The sequence below is a fragment of the Hypomesus nipponensis genome, chromosome 26 (genome assembly GCF_054491055.1).
Source record: "Hypomesus nipponensis isolate SF chromosome 26, ASM5449105v1, whole genome shotgun sequence".
Taxonomy (NCBI): Eukaryota; Metazoa; Chordata; class Actinopteri; order Osmeriformes; family Osmeridae; genus Hypomesus; species Hypomesus nipponensis.
In genome coordinates, this window is record NC_140386.1 from 8,716,170 (window position 1) to 8,736,809 (window position 20,640).

At 56.7% G+C, this 20,640-nt stretch overlaps 1 protein-coding gene across 1 annotated transcript in view; it reads left to right on the forward strand.

Annotated features, from left to right (window-relative positions):
* Positions 1-20,640, forward strand: part of fndc7b (fibronectin type III domain containing 7b) — a gene marked incomplete at its 5' end in the record, with an annotated part of 28,791 nt that overhangs the window by 2,538 nt on the left and 5,613 nt on the right. The window contains 39 exons of the mRNA XM_084692313.1: positions 265-531; positions 862-1,122; positions 1,249-1,509; positions 1,758-2,018; positions 2,168-2,428; positions 2,797-3,057; positions 3,392-3,652; positions 3,778-4,077; positions 4,260-4,541; positions 4,748-5,008; positions 5,098-5,355; positions 5,703-5,977; positions 6,145-6,379; positions 6,826-7,092; positions 7,212-7,469; positions 7,938-8,210; positions 8,321-8,581; positions 8,741-9,004; positions 9,317-9,580; positions 9,788-10,048; positions 10,368-10,628; positions 10,848-11,111; positions 11,577-11,837; positions 11,977-12,237; positions 12,725-12,985; positions 13,179-13,442; positions 13,630-13,890; positions 14,009-14,266; positions 14,662-14,925; positions 15,076-15,336; positions 15,438-15,701; positions 15,990-16,247; positions 16,375-16,635; positions 17,011-17,271; positions 17,638-17,898; positions 18,349-18,609; positions 18,809-19,066; positions 19,813-20,073; positions 20,229-20,489. Coding sequence (XP_084548439.1) covers positions 265-531; positions 862-1,122; positions 1,249-1,509; positions 1,758-2,018; positions 2,168-2,428; positions 2,797-3,057; positions 3,392-3,652; positions 3,778-4,077; positions 4,260-4,541; positions 4,748-5,008; positions 5,098-5,355; positions 5,703-5,977; positions 6,145-6,379; positions 6,826-7,092; positions 7,212-7,469; positions 7,938-8,210; positions 8,321-8,581; positions 8,741-9,004; positions 9,317-9,580; positions 9,788-10,048; positions 10,368-10,628; positions 10,848-11,111; positions 11,577-11,837; positions 11,977-12,237; positions 12,725-12,985; positions 13,179-13,442; positions 13,630-13,890; positions 14,009-14,266; positions 14,662-14,925; positions 15,076-15,336; positions 15,438-15,701; positions 15,990-16,247; positions 16,375-16,635; positions 17,011-17,271; positions 17,638-17,898; positions 18,349-18,609; positions 18,809-19,066; positions 19,813-20,073; positions 20,229-20,489 — 10,254 coding nt within the window. The remainder of the gene's footprint in view (positions 1-264; positions 532-861; positions 1,123-1,248; positions 1,510-1,757; positions 2,019-2,167; positions 2,429-2,796; positions 3,058-3,391; positions 3,653-3,777; positions 4,078-4,259; positions 4,542-4,747; positions 5,009-5,097; positions 5,356-5,702; positions 5,978-6,144; positions 6,380-6,825; positions 7,093-7,211; positions 7,470-7,937; positions 8,211-8,320; positions 8,582-8,740; positions 9,005-9,316; positions 9,581-9,787; positions 10,049-10,367; positions 10,629-10,847; positions 11,112-11,576; positions 11,838-11,976; positions 12,238-12,724; positions 12,986-13,178; positions 13,443-13,629; positions 13,891-14,008; positions 14,267-14,661; positions 14,926-15,075; positions 15,337-15,437; positions 15,702-15,989; positions 16,248-16,374; positions 16,636-17,010; positions 17,272-17,637; positions 17,899-18,348; positions 18,610-18,808; positions 19,067-19,812; positions 20,074-20,228; positions 20,490-20,640) is intronic.

Genomic DNA, 20,640 nt, shown 5'->3' on the forward strand with positions numbered 1-20,640 from the left:
CCAACTTTGTGCCAACTGGTTGATCAGGGAGGGCACCCTCTTGTGGTTTATTTCGGCACGTAGCGTGTGAGAACCTATAGGTGTCAGGCTGGCTCCAGTTACAGTCGCCCTTTAGGCCACAGCTGAATAAAGGCTTGACTGGTCTGTGAAAAGCTTTGCTTTGATAACAATAACAAAAGAACAGACACAGAACGTATTGGCACTCAACTACTCATGACTACGACTATGACATGGCGACTAAGAAACCTCTGTGTTCCTCCTCAGCGCCTTGCATGCCGAAGAACGTGATGACCTCGGCCAACTGTGCGTCAGACGTCCTGACCAGTTCATGGGACCCTGCGGACGGCGCGCTGTCGTACACGGTTGAAGCTTGGGGGAACAACAACGACTTCAACCGCTACAACTGCAGCTCCGTCGACAACAGCTGCCTCATCCGGAACGTTCTCTGCGGAGAGAGTCTTACCGTCCACATCACGGCTTTCGACAACGAGTGCCCCAGCTACAGAACGCTGGGACAGGTGGCCGAAACCGGTGAGGCCCTGTTCTGTCGCTGGCTGTTATAGTAGGCTGATAACGGTTGTGTGAAACTACAAATCTACGAGTGCGGACGTTCACCCAGAAAATCATTCCGCGGACGTTCGTATTGCAATTGAGTCATTTAGCAGACGCTCTTAACCAGGGCGACTTACAGTAAGTACAGGGACATTCCCCCCCCCCGAGGCAAGTTGGGTGAAGGGCCTTGCCCAAGGACACAATGTAATTTGTCATGGCGGGGAATTGAACCGGCAACCTTCTTATTAATAGCCCAATTCCCTAACCGTGGGAGACGGTAAACTGAATGGTTTCTTCTCTCCCTCGCAGTACCTTGCGCTCCTAAGAACGTGTCAGCAGCGATGGATTGCGGCGCTGACTCCATCACCCTGACCTGGCCCACCACCTCCGGCGCCGTGTTCTACATCGCAACGGCGATGGATGAAGCCGGCGTGGTCCGCACCTGCAACGCGTTGGGAGACGAGTGCAAGATCAGCGGCCTGCGCTGCAGCTCCAACTACACCGCCTTTGTCATCGCCACCAACCTCAAGTGCAACAGCTCCAAGAGTAAAATGGTGTCTGTGGAAACAGGTATGTGTCTGCTCAAAGCCCTCATCAAGTCAGGGTTTTAACTCTGATTTAAACCGACCGGTTTTATACCGATGTCTACGGAGACTATAACACGTGTCTCCCCCGACTTTTCCGTCCCCTCTCCAGCCCCATGTCCGCCGAGCTTGACCGAGGCCAAGCTGAACTGCACAGCCAACAGCGCTCTGATCGTGTGGCGGGGCGACCACAACATGGCGTCCTACACGGCCACCATGGTGGACGCTTCCGGAAGCCTCCTCAGCTGCAGCACCACCGGCGACAACTGCACCGTCACCAGCCTGAAGTGTGGCCAGCTGTACGCCGTCACCGTGGCCCACCACGACGGCATCTGCCCCAGCATGCCCTCCAAGCCCTTGTTCATGGAGTCAGGTAGATACCTCCGGCTCACAGCTGGACGCGAGGCATTCATAGGGAGCTGACATCGTGGTATTGGGCACCGGAAGACCAACTGTCACTTTTGTGGGATGTTTACAGGGTTGAAATTGGGAGAGATGGTTGCCATTGAGACATAAAAACAAACCCCTATAGCATTTGAACACCCTACCTTCCTGTTGACAGTGGAGTAACACTACTTGACTGCAATAACATCCCAATCTCTCCTTCCTGTTGTCCCCCAGTGCCTTGCGGCCCAGCGAATGTTCAAACCAGAGTGAACTGTCTTTCCGGGACCTTCGCGGTGAGCTGGAACGCGTCCGAGCGCGCGGAAGCTTACTCCGCCGTCATCGCCGACGGCAACGGGCAGCGCAAGTACTGCAACACCACCAAGACCAACTGCACGGTCAACACGCTGACATGTGGGAAGGAGTACACGGTGACGGTTGTGTCCGTCAATGGCACCTGTGTCAGCACACCCAGCAAGCCCGTCTCCGTCAGGGAGGGTAAGTGGAACACCTCTTTGTTTCAACCCATCCGAATCCAAACAATGCCACATATGCTATACACAGACTCCAAAGTTAAGACCACGATGGAGTGACTTTACTTCCCGGTTCCCCGGTTTAACCGGCGTGCGCTCTCCTCTTCCGTCCAGTGCCGTGCGTGCCTACCAACGTGACGGCCAAGCGCACCTGCGGCAGTAGCTCCGTGGCGGTGTCGTGGGCGGGCGGCCTCGGGGCCTCGACCTTCACCGCGGTGGCGCTGGGAGGGAGCGGACACCGGGCCGAGTGCTCCTCCAACCTCACGGCCTGCGTCATGGCCGACCTGCGGTGCGGCGAGGTGTACAACGTCAGCGTGATGGCCGTGGACGCCACCTGCTCCAGTCTGATGAGCAGAGCGGTCTCCCTGGCAACAGGTGATTGGCATGCTTTTTTCATCAAACTTCAAATGTTTAATTTACATTACACTATCCAGAGCGACTTACAGTAAGTACAGGGAGGCAAGTAGGGTGAAGTGCCTTGCCCAAGGACACTACGTCATTTTGCACTGCCGGGAATCGAACCAGTGACCTTCTGATTACTAGCCCGATTCCCTAACCGCTCAGCCACCTGACTCCCCAATTGAACGTTGATTAAGAGCAAATGCTTTTGACAAAGAAATATATGAATGGATTGAGACCATTTGAGTGAGCTATTGACAGATATTAGGAGTGGACCACTTTCATGGTTTTAGAGCCCATGGCTAACTGTGTCGCTAACCCAAACCTCCCATATGGCCCCGCAGTCCCTTGCCCTCCCACTCATGTCACTGCCTGGGTGGACTGTGCCACCAACACCGCCTCCCTCACCTGGGACGCCAGCCCCAACGCTGCAGCATACACTGCCAAGGCGGTGGGCACAGACGGCCACAGTGTGTCCTGTGCCAGTGCCGCCCCTGGCTGCCAGCTGGCCGGCCTACACTGCGGCCAGGCCTACGTCTTCACTGCCGCTGCTTCGGACGGCAGCTGTGCCAGCCCCGACAGCTTGCCCTTCACCCAGCAGTCCGGTAAGGCACCCTCTTCCTTGTCACCTTTCTCCCTCTTCCTTGTCACCTTTCTCCCTCTTCCTGTCACCTTTCACCCTCTTCCTGTCACCTTTCACCCTCTTCCTGTCACCTTTCACCCTCTTCCTTGTCACCTTCCACCCTCTTCCTGTCACCTTTCACCCTCTTCCTGTCACCTTTCACCCTCTTCCTGTCACCTTTCACCCTCTTCCTTGTCACCTTCCACCCTCTTCCTGTCAGCTTTCACCCTCTTCCTGTCACCTTTCACCCATTTCCCTCTGCGAATGTACCATGCCGTGGTCTTTACTGTGTGCTTGTGTCTCCTGTGTCCGTTCAGCGCCATGCGCCCCACACAGTGTGACAAACAGCCTCAACTGTAGCAGCAACATCCTGAGGGTCAGCTGGGGACCGGACTCCGTTTCCCTGAACTACAGCGCCATCGCGCTGTCTGGGAATGGTACTGCACTGTCCTGCACCACCACGAACCCCAGCTGTGAGGTGAAGGGTCTCCAGTGTGGGCAGCAGTACGGCGTCACGGTAAAAGCAGGCAACAGCAACTGTATCGGACCAAGCAGCGCACTGCAAACAGTCCAGACAGGTGTGTTCTCCAAGTTCCCCAATCTTAGCAAAGTCTAGAAGAAAACTAAATACAAAAATATTTTTTTGGGGGGGACTGCGTCACCTTGCTTGTAGCTAAACACAACCCTTCTCCCTCACCCCCAGGGCCCTGTATGCCCACTAACCTGCAGGGGCACGTGGACTGTTCCTCTAACACCCTGCTGGCGTCCTGGGGCTCTTCTCCCGGAGCTCTGACCTACACGTCCACGCTAACCAGCTCAGACGGCCTCTCCACCCCATGCTCTTCCTCCGACCCCTCCTGCTCCTTCCCCGGCCTGAAGTGTTCTCAGAAGTACAGCCTTCGCGTGGTCGCCGGCAACAGCCAGTGTAACAGCTCCACCAGCGCTAGCCTCAACGTGACGGCCGGTGAGCTAAAGGAGGAGACTTCTCTCTCTCTGTTGGGATACCCTTAAATATAGGAATTATATTTATATAATAATCTAGTCAATGGGGCGTAGCTTTCTTTTTTTTTTTTTGCAAAGACCCCCACAGTTTTTATTGAAATGTCCCAACCACATTTGAAAACAAACCTACGCCCTCCCTGTGTAGTACTATAAAAACACGATCCAAACTCACCTTCTAACGATCTGACCTTCGACCCCCTCCAGCACCCTGCGACCCCAAGAACGTGACGGCCCGCCTGCAGTGCGTCTCTGGCGCCGTGTCCGTGTCCTGGGCGGACGGCGCCGGGGCCAAGGCCTACATAGCGGCTGCTCAGCTCAACGGGAGCACTGTCGATTCCTGTACCTCTGTCTTGACTTCCTGTGACCTCAGCCAGCTAAGATGTGGGAACAAATACACAGTGGTCGTGCTGGCTGGAGATGGGACCTGCAACAGCTCAACTCTGGCCTCAACCACCGTACAAACAGGTAAACAGACACAGGAACTATATTTGGTTACACTATATATGACTACAATTACTGTATATTACACAGGAAACTGCCTAGAAGAAGGGAAAATATTTGTACAAAATGTATTTTACAGCACATAGGCTGATGATCAAAACCAGTGATTAAACCGCACATTGCACACTTAACCTTTTCACGCTCCTGTACTTCCTTATCTGTGACCCCAGCCCCCTGCCCTCCCGTCATCCAGAACCGCACCCTGGACTGTTCCACCAACCGTGCGTCTGTGTCCTGGGCTCTGAGTAAGGACGCCGTGGGGGTCCTCATCAACGCCACCTCCGCCTCGGGCCACTCTGCATCCTGCCAGTCCAACAGCACTTCCTGCATGCTCACAACCCTGCTGTGCGGACAGAACTACACCGCGCAGGGCTTTTCTCTGGGAAGCCAGTGCAACAGCAAACCCAGTGATGCGTTCCAGATCGTCACTGGTACGCTATGCCGGACACATTATGAAATATAGATGGATTGTCATTGAAAAAATGTTTGAACTAAACTGTAAACTTCTTGTCCTCCCAAGCGCCCTGCACCCCAGCTAACGTCCAGGCCCAGTACACATGTGGCACCAGTAAGGCTGTGTTGAACTGGGACGAGACCCTGGGAAGGGACAGTTTCTACGCCCTGGTGACGTCTGGGAACCAGTCGGACTCCTGCAGGACAGCGGGGACGCAGTGCTCCCTGACCGCCCTCAGGTGTGGTCAGCTGTACGACGCCACAGTGTACGCCGTCTCTGGACTCTGCAACAGCAGCCGGCCAGGGACCACCCAGATACAGACAGGTGGGGGTGACACACACACACACAGACACATCACAGACACAGACACATCACAGACACACACACACACACAGACACATCACAGACACACACACACACACACACACACACACAGACACATCACAGACACAGACACATCACAGACACACACACACACACAGACACATCACAGACACAGACACATCACAGACACACACACACACACAGACACATCACAGACAGACACACACACACACACACACACACACACACAGACACATCACAGACTGACCCAGTCATTTGGAAACACCTTTCTAATAACTCCTGCTGTTATATAATCATGTCACCCCTTCCCTCCACCGCCCCCTCAGCACCCTGCGCCCCCCAGAACGTCAGCGCGTCTCTGGTGTGTGTCAACAACACGGCGGGCGTCACCTGGCTCGCCAGTCCTGGCGCCGTGGGGTACAACGTGCTCGCCGTCGGCAGGGACGGAGACAACAAGACCTGCGCCACCAACGGCACCAGCTGCAACCTCAGCGGCATGCTGTGCGACAAGACCTACAACGTCACCGTCACGCCCTTCTCCCGCACCTGCGAAGGCTTCCAGAGCGCCGCGTTCACCTTCACCACAGGTGAGCAGGACCCGGCTCTGGGAACAAGACAGAAGAAGTGACAAGTTTCGAATGTTTCCTGGTTGTAATCGCACTTTCTTTTCTCTACTTTTTCTTCCCACCATCTCAACACATCTTCCCCCCCCCCCCCAATCTTATTCATTGCTCCCTCCCAGGTCCCTGCCCTCGCCCCTCAGTGCAGGTGTCTCTGAACTGCACAGGTAACGTGGGCTCGGTGTCCTGGGCCCCCGGCCCGGCGGGTGAGCTCTACGTTGCCACGGCGACGGGAAACCGGGGCCACGCCTACAACTGCTCCACGAACGGGGCCGGCTGCTCCTTCGGTGGCCTGAACTGCGGCGAGACCTACAGCGTGTCCGTGGTGACCGTGAAGCTGGGCTGCAGGAGCGAGCCCAGCGCGCCTGTCGCTCTCGGGGCAGGTGAGAGAGAGAGGAGACCCTTCTTCAAAATGTAACTGAACACAAACTCAGCACTTCCCCTGCCTTCAACTCTCATCCCTGTTTCTCTCCCTCCCTTTCTCTCCCTGCCTCCCTCCCCTCTGCCTCCCTCCCTTTCTCTCCCTGCCTGCCTCCCTCCCTGCCTCCCTCTGCCTCCCTTTCTCTCCCTGCCTGCCTGCCTGCCTGCCTGCCTGCCTGCCTGCCTCCCTCCCTCCCTCCCTCCCTCCCTCCCTCCCTCCCTCCCTCCCTCCCTCCCTCCCTCCCTCCCTCCCTCCCTCCCTCCCTCCCTCCCTCCCTCCCTCCCTCCCTCCCTCCCTCCCTCCCTCCCTCCCTCCCTCCCTGCCTCCCTGCCTGCCTCCCTGCCTCCCTGCCTCCCTCCCTCCCTGCCTCCCTCCCTCCCCTTCTCCCTCTCCTTCTCCCTCTCTCAGCACTCTGTCCGCCCACCAACCTGGCTGGAGTGACAGCCTGCAGCACCAACAACCTGAACATCACCTGGGCCCAAAGCCCCGCCTCCTCCGCAGTCACCTACTTCCTGTACTCCCAGAAACAGGGAGGAGTCAATGCGACCTACACCCTGGCAGAAACGTCCCAGCTCTTCTCTGGGCTTCTCTGTGGCGAGCACTTCACCTTCAGAGTGTCTGCCCAGGACTCCAAGTGCACCAGTGGCCTCAGTCCAGCCATAGAGATAGACACAGGTACTGTACGCAAGGTCTCGTCAGCAACAGCCTGAAAAAAAAAAGAAAAACCTGCTTCAATTCCTGTTCATTTGCAATCAATCTTAGTTGCCAACGCTTCATCTCGATCCCGCCAACAGCTCCCTGCGCACCCGCCAACCTCACGGTGCAGTCTAAATGCGGCACTACCAAGACCGCCCTCACCTGGAACCCGAGCGCCGGCGCGGTGGCTTACGTCGCCACGGTGACGGGCCCTAACGGGCGCCTGGCTTCCTGCGTGTCGAACACCTCCTCCTGTTCCGTGGCGCTGGACTGTGGGCTCACCTACTCGGCTGCTCTGGTGGCATCCACCTCCACCTGCAACAGCACGGTGGCCACCAGCGTCCAGTTTGACTCTGGTATAACAACAAAAAAGAAATAGAACCAAATTAGAAAACAAAATAAAAAAATTTGAACAAAAGAGTGAAAGACTTGATACAATACACATATTATATAATTTTTAAATTCAAAATAACAAATAATTAATCAAAAATGTGGAGTTGAATAATGAATGATAATGGGTAAGATGAACATGGGCGGCTCGAGGGAGGGGCTAGCAGTGGCGAATGGCCAAGTTTATATATATATATATATACATATATACATCACAGCCCTGTGTCTGCCCAGTAACGTGACCTCTCTCTCCCCCTCCTCCCCCTCCACAGCCCTGTGTCTGCCCAGTAACTTGACCTCTCTCTCCCCCTCCTCCCCCATCACAGCCCTGTGTCTGCCCAGTAACGTGACCTCTCTCTCCCCCTCCTCCCCCATCACAGCCCTGTGTCTGCCCAGTAACATGACCTCTCTCTCCCCCTCCTCCCCCATCACAGCCCGGTGTCTGCCCAGTAACGTGACGGCCCAGCTGCCCAGCTGCACGGCCAACACCTTTGCCCTCAAGTGGCAGGCCAGCCCGGGCAACCCTCCCAGCTACACCGGCCTGGCGATCGGCAGCGACGGCTCCCGCTCCACCTGCAACACCAGCCTCACGGCTTGCACCATCCAGGACCTGCGCTGCGGCACCACCTACAGCCTCGCCGTGACAACCTCCTCCTCCTCCTCCAGCTGCGGCACCATCGACGACACCGACTACAAGGTCCAATCAGGTACGAGCGCCGCCCACCCCCCCGTGCCGTTTCGGAAGCCAAAGTTGGCCGGTGAAAGTTCGATCTTTTGAGTATCTGACCCTTTCCCCCCCCCCGGCCCCCCTCCCCAGCCCCCTGTAAGCCGACAAACCCATCAGTGAGCCTGGAGTGCAGCAGCAACGCGGCGCTGGTGACGTGGCAGAACGCCGGGCCGGACCAGCTCCACGTGGTGTCGGCCGTGGACCGCCTGGGCCGCAGCGAGACCTGCAACAGCACCGGCTCCAACTGCACCTTCACCCAGCTGGGCTGCGGAGAAGCGTTCACCCTCAGCGTAGTGGGGCAGACCCAGACCTGCACGAGCGAACCCAGCACCACCATGAACCTGCTCATGGGTGAGACTGAACGTGTACAAGCTGATACCGGCACAGCAATGCTATACCTATACCACAATGCTAAAACAACGTCTATTTACCTATCATAGCTTGTAGCTAGCTTGGGTAGCTACATACATCATGATTTAAGACCCCCTCTCTTCTCTTCTTCACCTCCAGCCCCCTGCGTCCCCACTCTGGTCACGGCCGACGTGGACTGCGAGAACGGCATCACCCTGGTGACCTGGGACCAGGCCCGCGGCGCGCTCCGCTACACGGTGCTGGCGGTGGCTAACGGCGGCGGCCACAACGACACGTGCACCAACACGGACACCTTCTGCACCTTGCTCGGCCTGCGGTGTGGCCAGGTGTACACCATCACGGTGATGGCCCACCACGACAGCTGTGGGAGCCTGGCGAGTCGACCAATCACGGCGAGCACAGGTAACCACTGGAAAAACGATTCACATTTGAATCGCGATTCAGTCTTCTAGCTATTCAGAAATGTAAAAAAATAAAATTGCGATAAAATTGTGATAAAAAATCGTGAATCGATTTTCAATCGATTCGTGACCCCAAGAAACGATTCGAATCAAATCATGAGGTACGAAAATTCTCCCACCCCTAGTTAACACACAGGGACAGAAACCTAACCGTACACAACCCGCGGTCATCCCTACACTCGGTGCGTCATAGAAGAATGCCACGGTTCTACTGGAGGTGACCGCCATGTTGTTTTTGTTGCGGCCCATCCAGGACCCTGCCCCCACTCTGGTCTCCAGGCCTCCCTTGACTGCAGCACCAACACGGCCGTCCTCTCCTGGACCCCCGGCCGAGGCATCCTGTCTTACAACGCCACGGCCAAGGAGTTGAGCATCCCCCACCTGCGGACCTGCGCCACCACCGGATCCTCCTGCAACATCAGCGGCTTGCTGTGCGGGGAGAATTACAGGCTGAGCGTGAGAGGGGAGGGGCTTAAGTGCGTGAGCCCCGCCCTCGAGTGGCTCTCTGTGAACACAGGTAGTTCACCTTGACAAAACGACGCCCCTTTTGTGACGTTGCTAGAAAACAAACAAGCTGTACTGATAAAAGTTTGATTTTGACGACGAACAACAACAACAAAAATCCCAATTTTAACATCCAGCTTACATCCCAAATAGTATTAAGTTTTTTCTTTCACATCCAGCACTGGCTAACCTTCCCTCCATCCCCTTTCCCTCTCCCCAGCGCCTTGCCCCCCTACCCAGCTCAAGGTCCTGTCCTCGTGTGACTCCAACACCATCTCAGTCTCCTGGGTGGCATCAAAGGGCTCGCTCTCATACAGGGCAGTTGCCGAGTGCACCCAGGGCCAAAAACTGACCTGCAACACCACCAGCGCCACATGTAACATCACGGGACTGCTGTGTGGACAAGAGTACAAGGTCTACGTCGTCGGTTTGGATGACAGCTGCGCCGGTGCCAAGAGTAGCATCTATGTCCTCCACACAGGTAGGGTGCCACAGTCTGACCTCTCGCACTAAACACATCACCACCCCAGGCCATCGCCATCTACCTTCCCGTTCGAAACACCCGTTGAGACAACTGGGTCACATTTAGTCATTTAGTAGACGCTCTTATCCAGAGCGACTTACAGTAAGTACAGAGACATTCCCCCCCGAGGCAAGTAGTGTGAAGTGCCTTGCCCCAAGGACACAACGTAATTTCGCACGGCCGGGGAATCGAACCTACAACCTTCCGATTAACAGCCCGATTCCCTAACCGCTCAGCAGCCATCTGACAGCCTCCCCCCTCTCTCCGCTGCCCCCAGCCCCCTGTGTGCCGGCCAACGTGCAGAGCCAGATGGACTGTCGGGCCGGCGTGCTGAACGTCACCTGGCAGCAAAACGGCCAGACGCAGCTCTTCCACACCAGCGTGCAGAGCAGTGCTGGGAGGCAAAGCAGCTGCGCCCGGGCCGCACTCGGCTGCGTGGTCCCCGACGTGCAGTGCGGTCTCAACTACACCGTGGCGGTGCTGGCTTCCTACGAGTCCTGCAACAGCTCCCAGAGCGCCTTGCAGCAAGTCCTGGCAGGTAGGGGTCTCCCTTCTCCAGTCATAGAAACGCTCTCTGGCTCTATTTGAAGTGAATTTCATACATAGCAGGATTTTAAATCTTCTTCTTCTCTTCTTCTCTTCTTCTTCTCTTCTTCTCTTCTTCCCTTCTTCCCTTCTTCTCTTCTTCTCTTCTTCTTCTCTTCTTCTCTTCTTCCCTTCTTCCCTTCTTCTCTTCTTCTTCTCTTGTTCCTTTCAGCTCCGTGCCCTCCAGACTCGGTGAAGGTCGTGGTCAACTGCTCCACCAGCGTCGCCGCGGTGACGTGGAACAACAGCGTTGCGGGGGTTCTGTACACGGCCACGGCCGTCTGCCACCACGGCGGTCAGCCCTTCACCTGCAGCGCCACGCGAACCGGCTGTAACCTTAGCAACCTGACGTGCGGGACCGAGTACAACGTCACCGTCACCCCGTCTCGAGGGGGCTGTGTGGGCGCGGACAGCCCGGTCCACCGCATCAGAACAGGTCAGGACCAATAACGCTCACAGATTAGATCTGTCATCACATTTACATTTAGTCATTTAGCAGACGATCTTATCCAGAGCGACCTACAGTAAGTGCAGGGACATTCCCCCCCCCCCACCCCAGAGGCAAGTAGGGTGAAGTGCCTTGGCCAAGGACACCATGTCAGGCCAGGAATCAAACCGGAAACCTTCTGATTACTAGCCCGATTCCCTAACCGCAAATTAAGCTGCGGTCGCAATGCAAGTAAACAAGGCCCTGAAGCCCAATTTATACTTAGGTCGCAGACACTTTTGAAAAGGTCGCCGACAGAAATGGCGTCACGGGCGACACTTTTAACCGTCGCTTGAAAGTGTTGCCTACCAGGAGAAATTTCTACTGGAAGTATAAACGAGGCCCTTAGTGTACTAATAAAGTTGTGTTAAACACACACAGCCCTAATGGTTGTTTGTTTGTTGTTGCCTTCAGCTCCATGCATCCCCCGCCTCACCGAGGTGGAGGCGGACTGCCTCTCCGACTCGGCCTGGATGATCTGGGAACACGCCGCCGGGGCGGGGCTCTACGTCGCCGTGGCGACCGACCGTCTGGGGAGGACCTACTCGTGCAACACCACCGACAGCTCGTGCGCGGTGCCAGAGCTGCCGTGCGGGCAGAACTTCACCTTCAGCGTCACGGCCGCCGACCATCAGTGTTCCAGCGCGCCGAGCAACGCCGTGGTGTCTGAAACCGGTGAGGAACTGGAAAGACACGCCAGCACTTGTAGCGGCTTTCACCTCACCTCACAAACAAAATACGTTTGATTGTTTTTTTCATCTATTGTGATGGATATATTATATGAACACGGGGTGCACTTGTTTCGGTCGCCCAGCGCCCTGCCCTCCTCAGGACGTGGAGGCAGACATGAGCTGTGAGAACGGCTCGGTGGCGATATCGTGGGCGGTCAGCACGGGCGCCGTGGCCTACACCGCCATGCTGGAGCGCACCGACGGAAAGACCACCTGCTGCTCGGCCCGCGGGACGCACTGTGACATCACAGGCTTGCCGTGCGGCGAGATGTACGTGCTGATCGTGACCGCCGAGGGGCGCACCTGCAACAGCTCCGAGAGCATCGGCAACATCGTCCGAACAGGTAATCCCTCGATAAACTCCCTCCAACGCAAACAATGCAACTCGCGATGGGGGGGGGGGGGGGGGCGAGGGGGGAGGGGACAACCATTTTTAAAAGCCAACCGACACACACACACCAAAGGTTACATTTACATTTAGTCATTTAGCAGACGCTCTTATCCAGAGCGACTTACAGTAAGTAAGTAAGGTGAAGTGCCTTGCCCAAGGACACAACTTCATTCTGCACGGCCGGGAATCGAATCAGTGACCTTCTGATTACTAGCCCGATTCCCTAACCGCTAAGCCACCTGACTCCCCAATTGAACGTTGATTAAGAGCAAATGCTTTTGACAAAGGAATATACCTCCTTGAATATGAATGGATTGAGACCATTTGAGTGGCAGGGAATCGATCCGGCGACCTTCTATTACAAGCCCGGCTCCCTCACCGCTCAGCCATCAGACTCCTGTTCTGTTGAACGGATATATTAACCATGTCACGCCCCACAGCGCCATGCACCCCCCAGAAGCTAGAGGGCAGTGTGAGCTGCAGAGACAACGTGGCCAGCATGAACTGGACCAGCAGCCGCGGGGGCCAGCTGTACACCGTGAGCGCCGTGGGGACGGACGGACACGTGGACAAGTGCTCGTCCTTCGAAAACACGTGTGACCTCACCGGCCTGCGCTGCGGGCAACACTACACCGCCGCCGTGGTGGCCAACGACAGCACGTGCAACAGTCCTCCGAGCAACAAGGTGGACCTCAGAACAGGTGGGTACACACACACACACACACACACACACACACACACACAGGTACACACACACACAGGTACACACACAGGTACACACACAGGTACACGCGCACTCACGCAATAGACGAGATGTTTCCATTCATACAGCCTGCTTTCCTCACGGGTGACGCACACTAACTTAACTCAAATCACATCACAAACTCCCCTCAGTTCCCTGCGTGCCGGACACCGTGTCCGCCACGGTCAGTTGCCAGGACAACTCCCTCAACGTGTCTTGGTCGGCGAGCCGGGGAGCCGACTCCTACACTGCGAGCGTGGAGGACGGCGACGGCAGCGGCACCACCTGCCAGGCCATGTCCGCAGGCTTCTGCAACGTCAGCGGGCTGAGCTGCGGACGGCTCTACCACGTCAGCGTGGTCGCCTCCGACGGATACTGCAACAGCCCGCCCACCGAGTCCGTGGTCGCACCCTCAGGTGAGCTACTCAGATGTTCGGTCGGTCGGTCGGTCGGTCGGAGAGCTGCCGCGGAGGGATCGCGGGAGGGAGTGCTGAGGTGCAGGGCCCCGGTGTGGCAAGCAGCCGACGGCGGAGCCTTCCTTTCAGACACCGCCGTTGAACTTACTCTAGCCTGTTTTTTCCGTCTTCTCCTTCATCCCCTTAGTCCCCTGTCAACCGACTGTGATCAGGGCTGCGATGGACTGTGAGAGCCGTGTTGGCATGCTGACCTGGCAGGTGAGCGCCGGAGCTGTTTCCTACAGAGCCACGGCCACCACTGGGTTTGGCCAATCGGTGACCTGCGACACCAACAACACCAACTGTTACCTGGACGATCTCTCCTGTGGGGAGGAATACTCTGTCTCTGTGGAGGCCCAGGGGGAGAACTGCAGCAGCGTGGGTCACATGAAAGGAACACTCGTCACTGGTGAGCAGCGCCTCACGTCAAAGAACGCGTCCGACGCATCAAATAGATCCCTCTCCCGTCCTCCGACAAATATCGTTTTTTTTTTAATCCCTTTTCTCCTGACTTCTCTCCTGCTCAGAGCCTTGCGTGCCTCTAAACCCCACCTACACGTACGGACTGAACATCGCCCAGTTGAGCTGGGACGGAAGCAAAGGGGCCACCTCTTACAGCGCCGATGCGGTGACCGACCAAGGCGTGTCGTACTCCTGCCAGACCATCGACACCTACTGCGCCCTGCAGGACATGGCCTGCGGACAGGTGTACAACGTCTCCGTCACCGCGAGCAACCAGGTCTGCCAGGGCGGGGCTACTTCTGCCTCAGTCAGGCTGACCACAGGTGAGAACAGCCTCAACAACCCCTGTAATTACACACTTACACACACACACACAATACAGTTTACGGCAGGTTCTTTCTGTCAACCTTACATTTACATTTATGCATTTAGCAGACACTTTTATCCAAAGCGACTTCCAAGAGAGAGCTTTACTGATCATAACAACGAGGTAGTCCCAAACACTGCAAGCAGCCAAAACATGAAGCCTACATTGTGAAAAACTAAACAAACTGCCAAAGGGAAGACCCATAATGCAGTTATACAAGTTACAAATTAAAACAACATGAACCCCAAAAAGTGCAAGACTGTAACTGTAGAAGAACAATCAACAGTAAAATATTTCAACCTTGCCTTCAAACCCCCTCCCCCTCCCCCCCGCACGTTTGTTTTCCCTCAGAACCCTGCCCGCCCAAAAACGTCAAGGCGCGTCTGCACTGCGGAACGGACATGGCTACGATGTCATGGGAGGAGAGCGAGGGCGCCGTGGGATACGTGGCGAAAATGGAGGGACGCCGAGACGGCTCCCTGCTGTCCTGCGTCACGACCGGAACCTTCTGCAACGTGACGGGCCTCCGCTGTGGCTCCACTCACCTGGTCACGGTCTTCGCGCTGGGAGAGAGCCTCAACAGCACCAACTCTGCCACAATCCTGCTGGACTCAGGTCAGTCTCTGGAGCCCCGCCCACTCCAGGAAGTTCCTCTCAGCTTTTGAACAAATCCAGAGCAGAAGACGGGAGAGCGTTCCTGACAGGTGTTTACGGTACGGATGAGTATGTTTCTAACCAGGACCCCTTCTGTTCCTCTGCCGTTAGCTCCCTGCGTGCCCACCGGCGTTCAGGCGAACGTGAACTGTGCCAACGACAGCGCCGCGGTCACATGGGCATTCAGCAACGGCGCCGACTCCTACAAGCTAACGGCCACGACGGGCGACGGTTTCCAAGCGTCCTGCGCGACGACGGAGAACCACTGCAACTTGACCGGGCTAGCCTGCGGCCAGAGCTACAACCTGAGTCTGACATCTGTCAACCCTAACTGCCAGGTGGAGAGTCCTACCGGAGTCAGCTTCAGCACACGTAAGTCGGCTCTGCTGCTCCAAATCACCAAGACCAGGGTCTGCATCTGACCCTTACTGAACCCCCCTCTGACCTCTCGCCCGTGCCCGTCTGACCTCTAGGACCCTGCGCCCCCTTGAGTGTGAACGTGGATTTGTTGTGCGAGAACAATACAGCCACCTTGTCCTGGAAAAAGACAGAGGGGGTGCAGCTCTACCGGGCTAGCGCCACCCCGAGTCTGGGAGGACCCGTCAGGTACTGCAACACCACCGGCTCCTCCTGCAAGTTCCCAGGGCTGGACTGTGGGGAGACCTACAGGTTCACCGTGACGGCCTACAACAGCCTGTGTCAGAGCGAGAGCAGCAGCAGCGTGGAGGTCAAGACAGGTAGAGTTACTTCCAAATCACCTCATTTTCATCTTTTTAACTCAAAGCACTTTCAAGACTTAAAGAGGAGGGTTTGTTTTGGACCTTAGTAAGTCCTCAACCGTCTCATTTACATTTACATTAAGTCAGTTAGCAGATGCTCTTATCCAGAGCGACTTACAGTAAGTACAGGGACATTCCCTTGAGGCAAGTAGGGTGACGTGCTTTGCCCAAGGACACAAAGTCATCATGGCCGGGAATCGAACCGGCAACCTTCTGATTAACAGCCCACTCTCGTCCCCGTCTTAGCGCCGTGTCAGCCAGGCCAGCTGGTGGCCACGGGCTCCTGCAGCAACGACACGGTGTGTCTGGGCTGGGCGGCGGCCAGAGGGGCGTCCGTCTACGTGCTGACGGCCGTGGGGGACCTGGGATACCTCACGGCCCTGCAGACCAACGACACCGCCCTGGACGTGGTGCTTCCCTGCGGACAGACCTACAGCTTCACGGTCACGGCTCAGGATGAGAGCTGCGGCAGCCCCGCCAGCAGCGCCGCGCACTTCAAGACCGGTACGAGAGCGCGTGCTCGCGCGGGCGCGCCCGCTTGGTTGCCTGCGTGCATTCCGTCAAATCCTATTCAGTTTTTTTGCGGGGGGGGCATGAAAAAAAAAAAAAAACTTTGTTTCTCCCCTTCCAGCCCCTTGCATCCCGTACGGCGTGTCGACCTACATCCAGTGTGAGGCCAGCCTGGGCGCTGTCAGCTGGGGTCCTAGCGACGGCGCCGAGTCCTACACGGCGGTCGCCGTGGGAACGGACGGCCTACCCCACATGTGCACCACCAACTCGACCACCTGCACCTGGAACAACCTGCTGTGCGGGGACCTGTACGTGGTCCAGGTCATCGCCAACGATCACCTGTGTAGCAGCTCTCCTAGCAACAGCACCAGCATACACACAGGTAAGCACTTCCTGCCAGCACCGGCGGCAAACAGTTATTCATTCCCTGGTCTCCGCACTATTCCATACTATACAGGTAGTATGCGTGTTTATTAGGGGTTGGGGGGGGGGAGAATCGATTCACATTTGAATCACGATTCAGTCTTGTAGCAATTCACATCGATTCACAAATTCATTCTATTTCTTTGTTATTTTTTATGTATTTTTGTTAAAAAGAATTTGGGGGGGATAAAAAAAAAAATAAAAAATCGTGCATCGATTTTTTATCGAATCGTGACCCCCAAGAATCGATTCGAATCGAATCATGAAATACCAAAAGATTCCCACCCCTAGTGTTTCTATATGTTTTGATTGACTTCACTGGTGTCTGTTGCAGATCCTTGCGTGCCCCAGAACCTGACGTCATCGATAAACTGTGCCACCAAGGTGACCACCCTCCAGTGGCTCCCAGGCCATGGAGCACAGCTTTACGTGGCGACTGCAGAGGCCAGTGACGGCCACCAGGTGGCGCAGAGCACCAACGACACCCATGCCGCCTTCTCAGAGTTGACATGCGGCCAGAGTTACTCCCTGTCCGTCCAATCGGTGGATTCGGTGTGTAGAAGCGTCTTCAGCCTGCCTGCCCATCAGGATACAGGTACGCCTAAGTGACACCCAACTGACACACAGAACAAGCCCTCCCAATCTCTCGCTCGGTGTACCAATAAGCATTTGGACGACAGATCAATTACCATGGAAACATACTTACATTTACATTTAGTCAGTCAGCAGACGCTCTTATCCAGAGTGACTTACAGTAAGTACAGGGACATTCTCCCCGAGGCAAGTAGGGTGAAGTGCCTTGCCCAAGGACACAACTTCATTTTTCACGACCGGGAATCGAATCGGCAACCTTCTGATTAATAGCCCGATTCCCTAACCACTCAGCCATCTGACCCCACATATCCCCTCATCTGTATGCCTCTCTCACCCCCCCCCCCCCCACCCCCCCTCAACTCTTCAGAACCCTGCCCACCCACCTCAGTCTCCAGCGTCATGGACTGCCAGACCAACATCGCCGTGGTGTCGTGGGGGGCGTCTCCGATGGCGGATTACTACACGGCCACCATCAAGCGTAGCGACGGCCAGACCGACACCTGCATGTCCGGCACCCTCGAGTGTGGCACGTCCCAGATGACCTGCGGACAGAACTACACTGTCACCGTCACTGCCTCCAAACAGCTGTGCCAGTCCAGCCCCAGCCTGGAGAACACGCTCCACTCAGGTGACCGGGAAAAACCTCTGACTGTCGGTCTCTCAGACTGTCTGTCTGTCAGACTGTCTGTCTGTCTGTCAGACTGTCTGTCGGTCTCTCAGACTGTCTGTCTGTCAGACTGTCTGTCGGTCTCTCAGACTGTCTGTCGGTCTCTCAGACTGTCTGTCTCTGAGACTGTCTGTCAGACTGTCTGTCGGTCGGTCTGTCAGACTGTCTGTCGGTCGGTCTGTCAGACTGTCTGTCTGTCTCTCAGACTGTCTCTTAGACTGCCTGTCGGTCTGTCAGACTGTCGATCGGTCTGTCAGGCTGTCCGTCTGTCTGTCAGTCTATTTGTCTGTCTGTCAGACTGTCTGCCCATCCGTCCGTCCGTCTGTGTGTCTGTCTCTCTCTCCACAACCCAAAAACTTCCCAACTTCCAGAGACTGAGACCCTTCTTTTCGTCTCCTCTCCTCTCACTAGTGCCGTGCGTCCCGACAAACGTTGTGGCCGCGATCAACTGCTCGGACAACACGGCCCGAGTGTGGTGGAACGCCAGCGAGGGGGCGCTGTTCTACGTGGCCACGGCGAAAAACGCGCAGGGCGGCCTGTCGACGTGCCAGAGCGCCGAACTCGGCTGCACCCTGACCAACCTCACCTGCGGAGCGCTCTACTCTGTCAGCGTGGTGGCGAGGGACAGCAACTGCGGCAGCCTGCCTAGCCAATCGGCAGAGGTTCAGACAGGTACCGAAACACACTTCGCCGTGAAGCTGCAACTTCATATCGACGACTAAACAAAAAAAAAAAACGGAGATGGTGTGGTTGTCTGTCGGCCTGGAACAGATGTTAAAGCCTTGGTAGAACGCTTATCTTTGTACCTGACGGTGACCTCGTTTTCTGAGCGTTCCCCCCTGTTGACAGCGCTCTCCTTTCCTGTGTCTAGTCCCCTGCACCCCACAGATCAAAGACATCGTCCTGGACTGCTTCCTGGACTCAGCCCAGGTGGTCTGGTCCCATGCCAGGGGGAGTCTGTCATACACAGTCACCGCCACCGGGGGCGCTGCCAAGTCATCCTGCCACACCAACAACACCAACTGCGAGCTGCTGGACCTGACCTGTGGCCAGGCGTTCACGGTCAGCATGGTGGCCTCTGACGGACAGTGCGACAGCTTCCGTAGCTCCAGCCAGAAAATGACATCAGGTCAGTGGAGAAGAGATTGCCTTTGAATTGTGTTCGATTGTGATGACGTCCTAGACCGTCTCACTGCTGTCACTGTCGATTGAACTGCTGCTCATGATTGTTCTCGTCCCACCCCTACCATTCTGCTCTCCTCTCTCCCCCTCCTCTCCCTCTCCTCTCTCCCTCCCTTCTCCCCCTCCTCTCCCCCTCCGCTCCCTCTCCGCTCCCCCTCCTCCGCTCCCTCTCCTCTCCCCCTCCTCCCCCCTCTCCCCCTCCTCTCCCCCTCCTCTCCACCTCTCTCCCCCCTTTCCCCCTCCTCTCCCCCTCCTCTCCACCTCTCTCCCCCTCCTCTCCCCCTCCTCTCCACCTCTCTCACCCTCCTCTCCCTCTCCTCTCCCCCTCCTCCCCCCTCTCCCCCTCCTCTCCCCCTCCTCTCCACCTCTCTCCCCCCCCTTTCCCCCTCCTCTCCCCCTCCTCTCCACCTCTCTCCCCCTCCTCTCCCCCTCCTCTCCACCTCTCTCACCCTCCTCTCCCTCTCCTCTCCCCCACCTCCCCCCCTCCCCCCTCCCCCCTCCTCTCCCCCTCCTCTCCACCTCTCTCCCCCTCCTCTCCTCCTCCTCTCCCCCTCCTCTCCACCTCTCTCCCCCTCCGCTCCCTCTCCTCTCCTCTCCCCCTCCTCTCCTCCTCCTCTCCCCCTCCTCTCCCCCTCCTCTCCACCTCTCTCCCCCTCCTCTCCCCCTCCTCTCCCTTTCCTGTCTCCCCCCCAGTCCCCTGCCCCCCCGAGCACGTGGCAATCTCCCTGGACTGCTCTGCCAACTCGGCCCTCGTGGCGTGGGAGCCCAGCCAGGGGGCGGAGTCCTACAGGGTCCAGGCCATTGGCGTGCAGGAGCACGAGACGGGCTGCGAGACGACCCAGCACTCCTGCCACATCCCCGACCTCCTGTGCGGCTTCACCTACAACATCAGCGTGGTCGCACTCAACAGAGAGTGCAACGTGTCGGAGAGTAACATGACCCAGCTGCAGTCAGGTGAACTTCGACCCTTTGACCCCTAACCCTACATTGTGTTATCGCGTAGCTGTATAGTCTCCGCATAACTGATAGTAGGTAGAACAAATGAATGAGATGCAAGCTGTTAAATGTCTCTCTCTCTCTCTCTCTCTCTCTCTCTCTCTCTCTCTCAGTGCCTTGTGTACCTAACCACGTGCAAGCCACTACAAATTGTGCGTCCAACGTTGTGTCTCTCTCTTGGGAGCCGAGCAACGGTGCCACCTTCTACACCGCGGTGGCGTCCGGCAGCGGAGGCAACGAGCTGTCGTGCGACACGAACAGCACGCTGTGCGAGTTTAGCAATCAGCAGTGCGGCGTGTCGTACAGCGTCACCGTGAGCGCCTCCGACCACGCGTGTGCCAGCGCCAACAGCACGGCGGTGCACGTGAACACAGGTGAGGTCACGGAAGGCGACATCACTTCCTGTACCCACACTTGGTACAGTCCCTGTCTAACACTTCCTGTCCTCTCGCCACACCTGGTACAGTCCCTGTCTAACACTTCCTGTCTTCTCCCCACACCTGGTACAGTCCCTGTCTAACACTT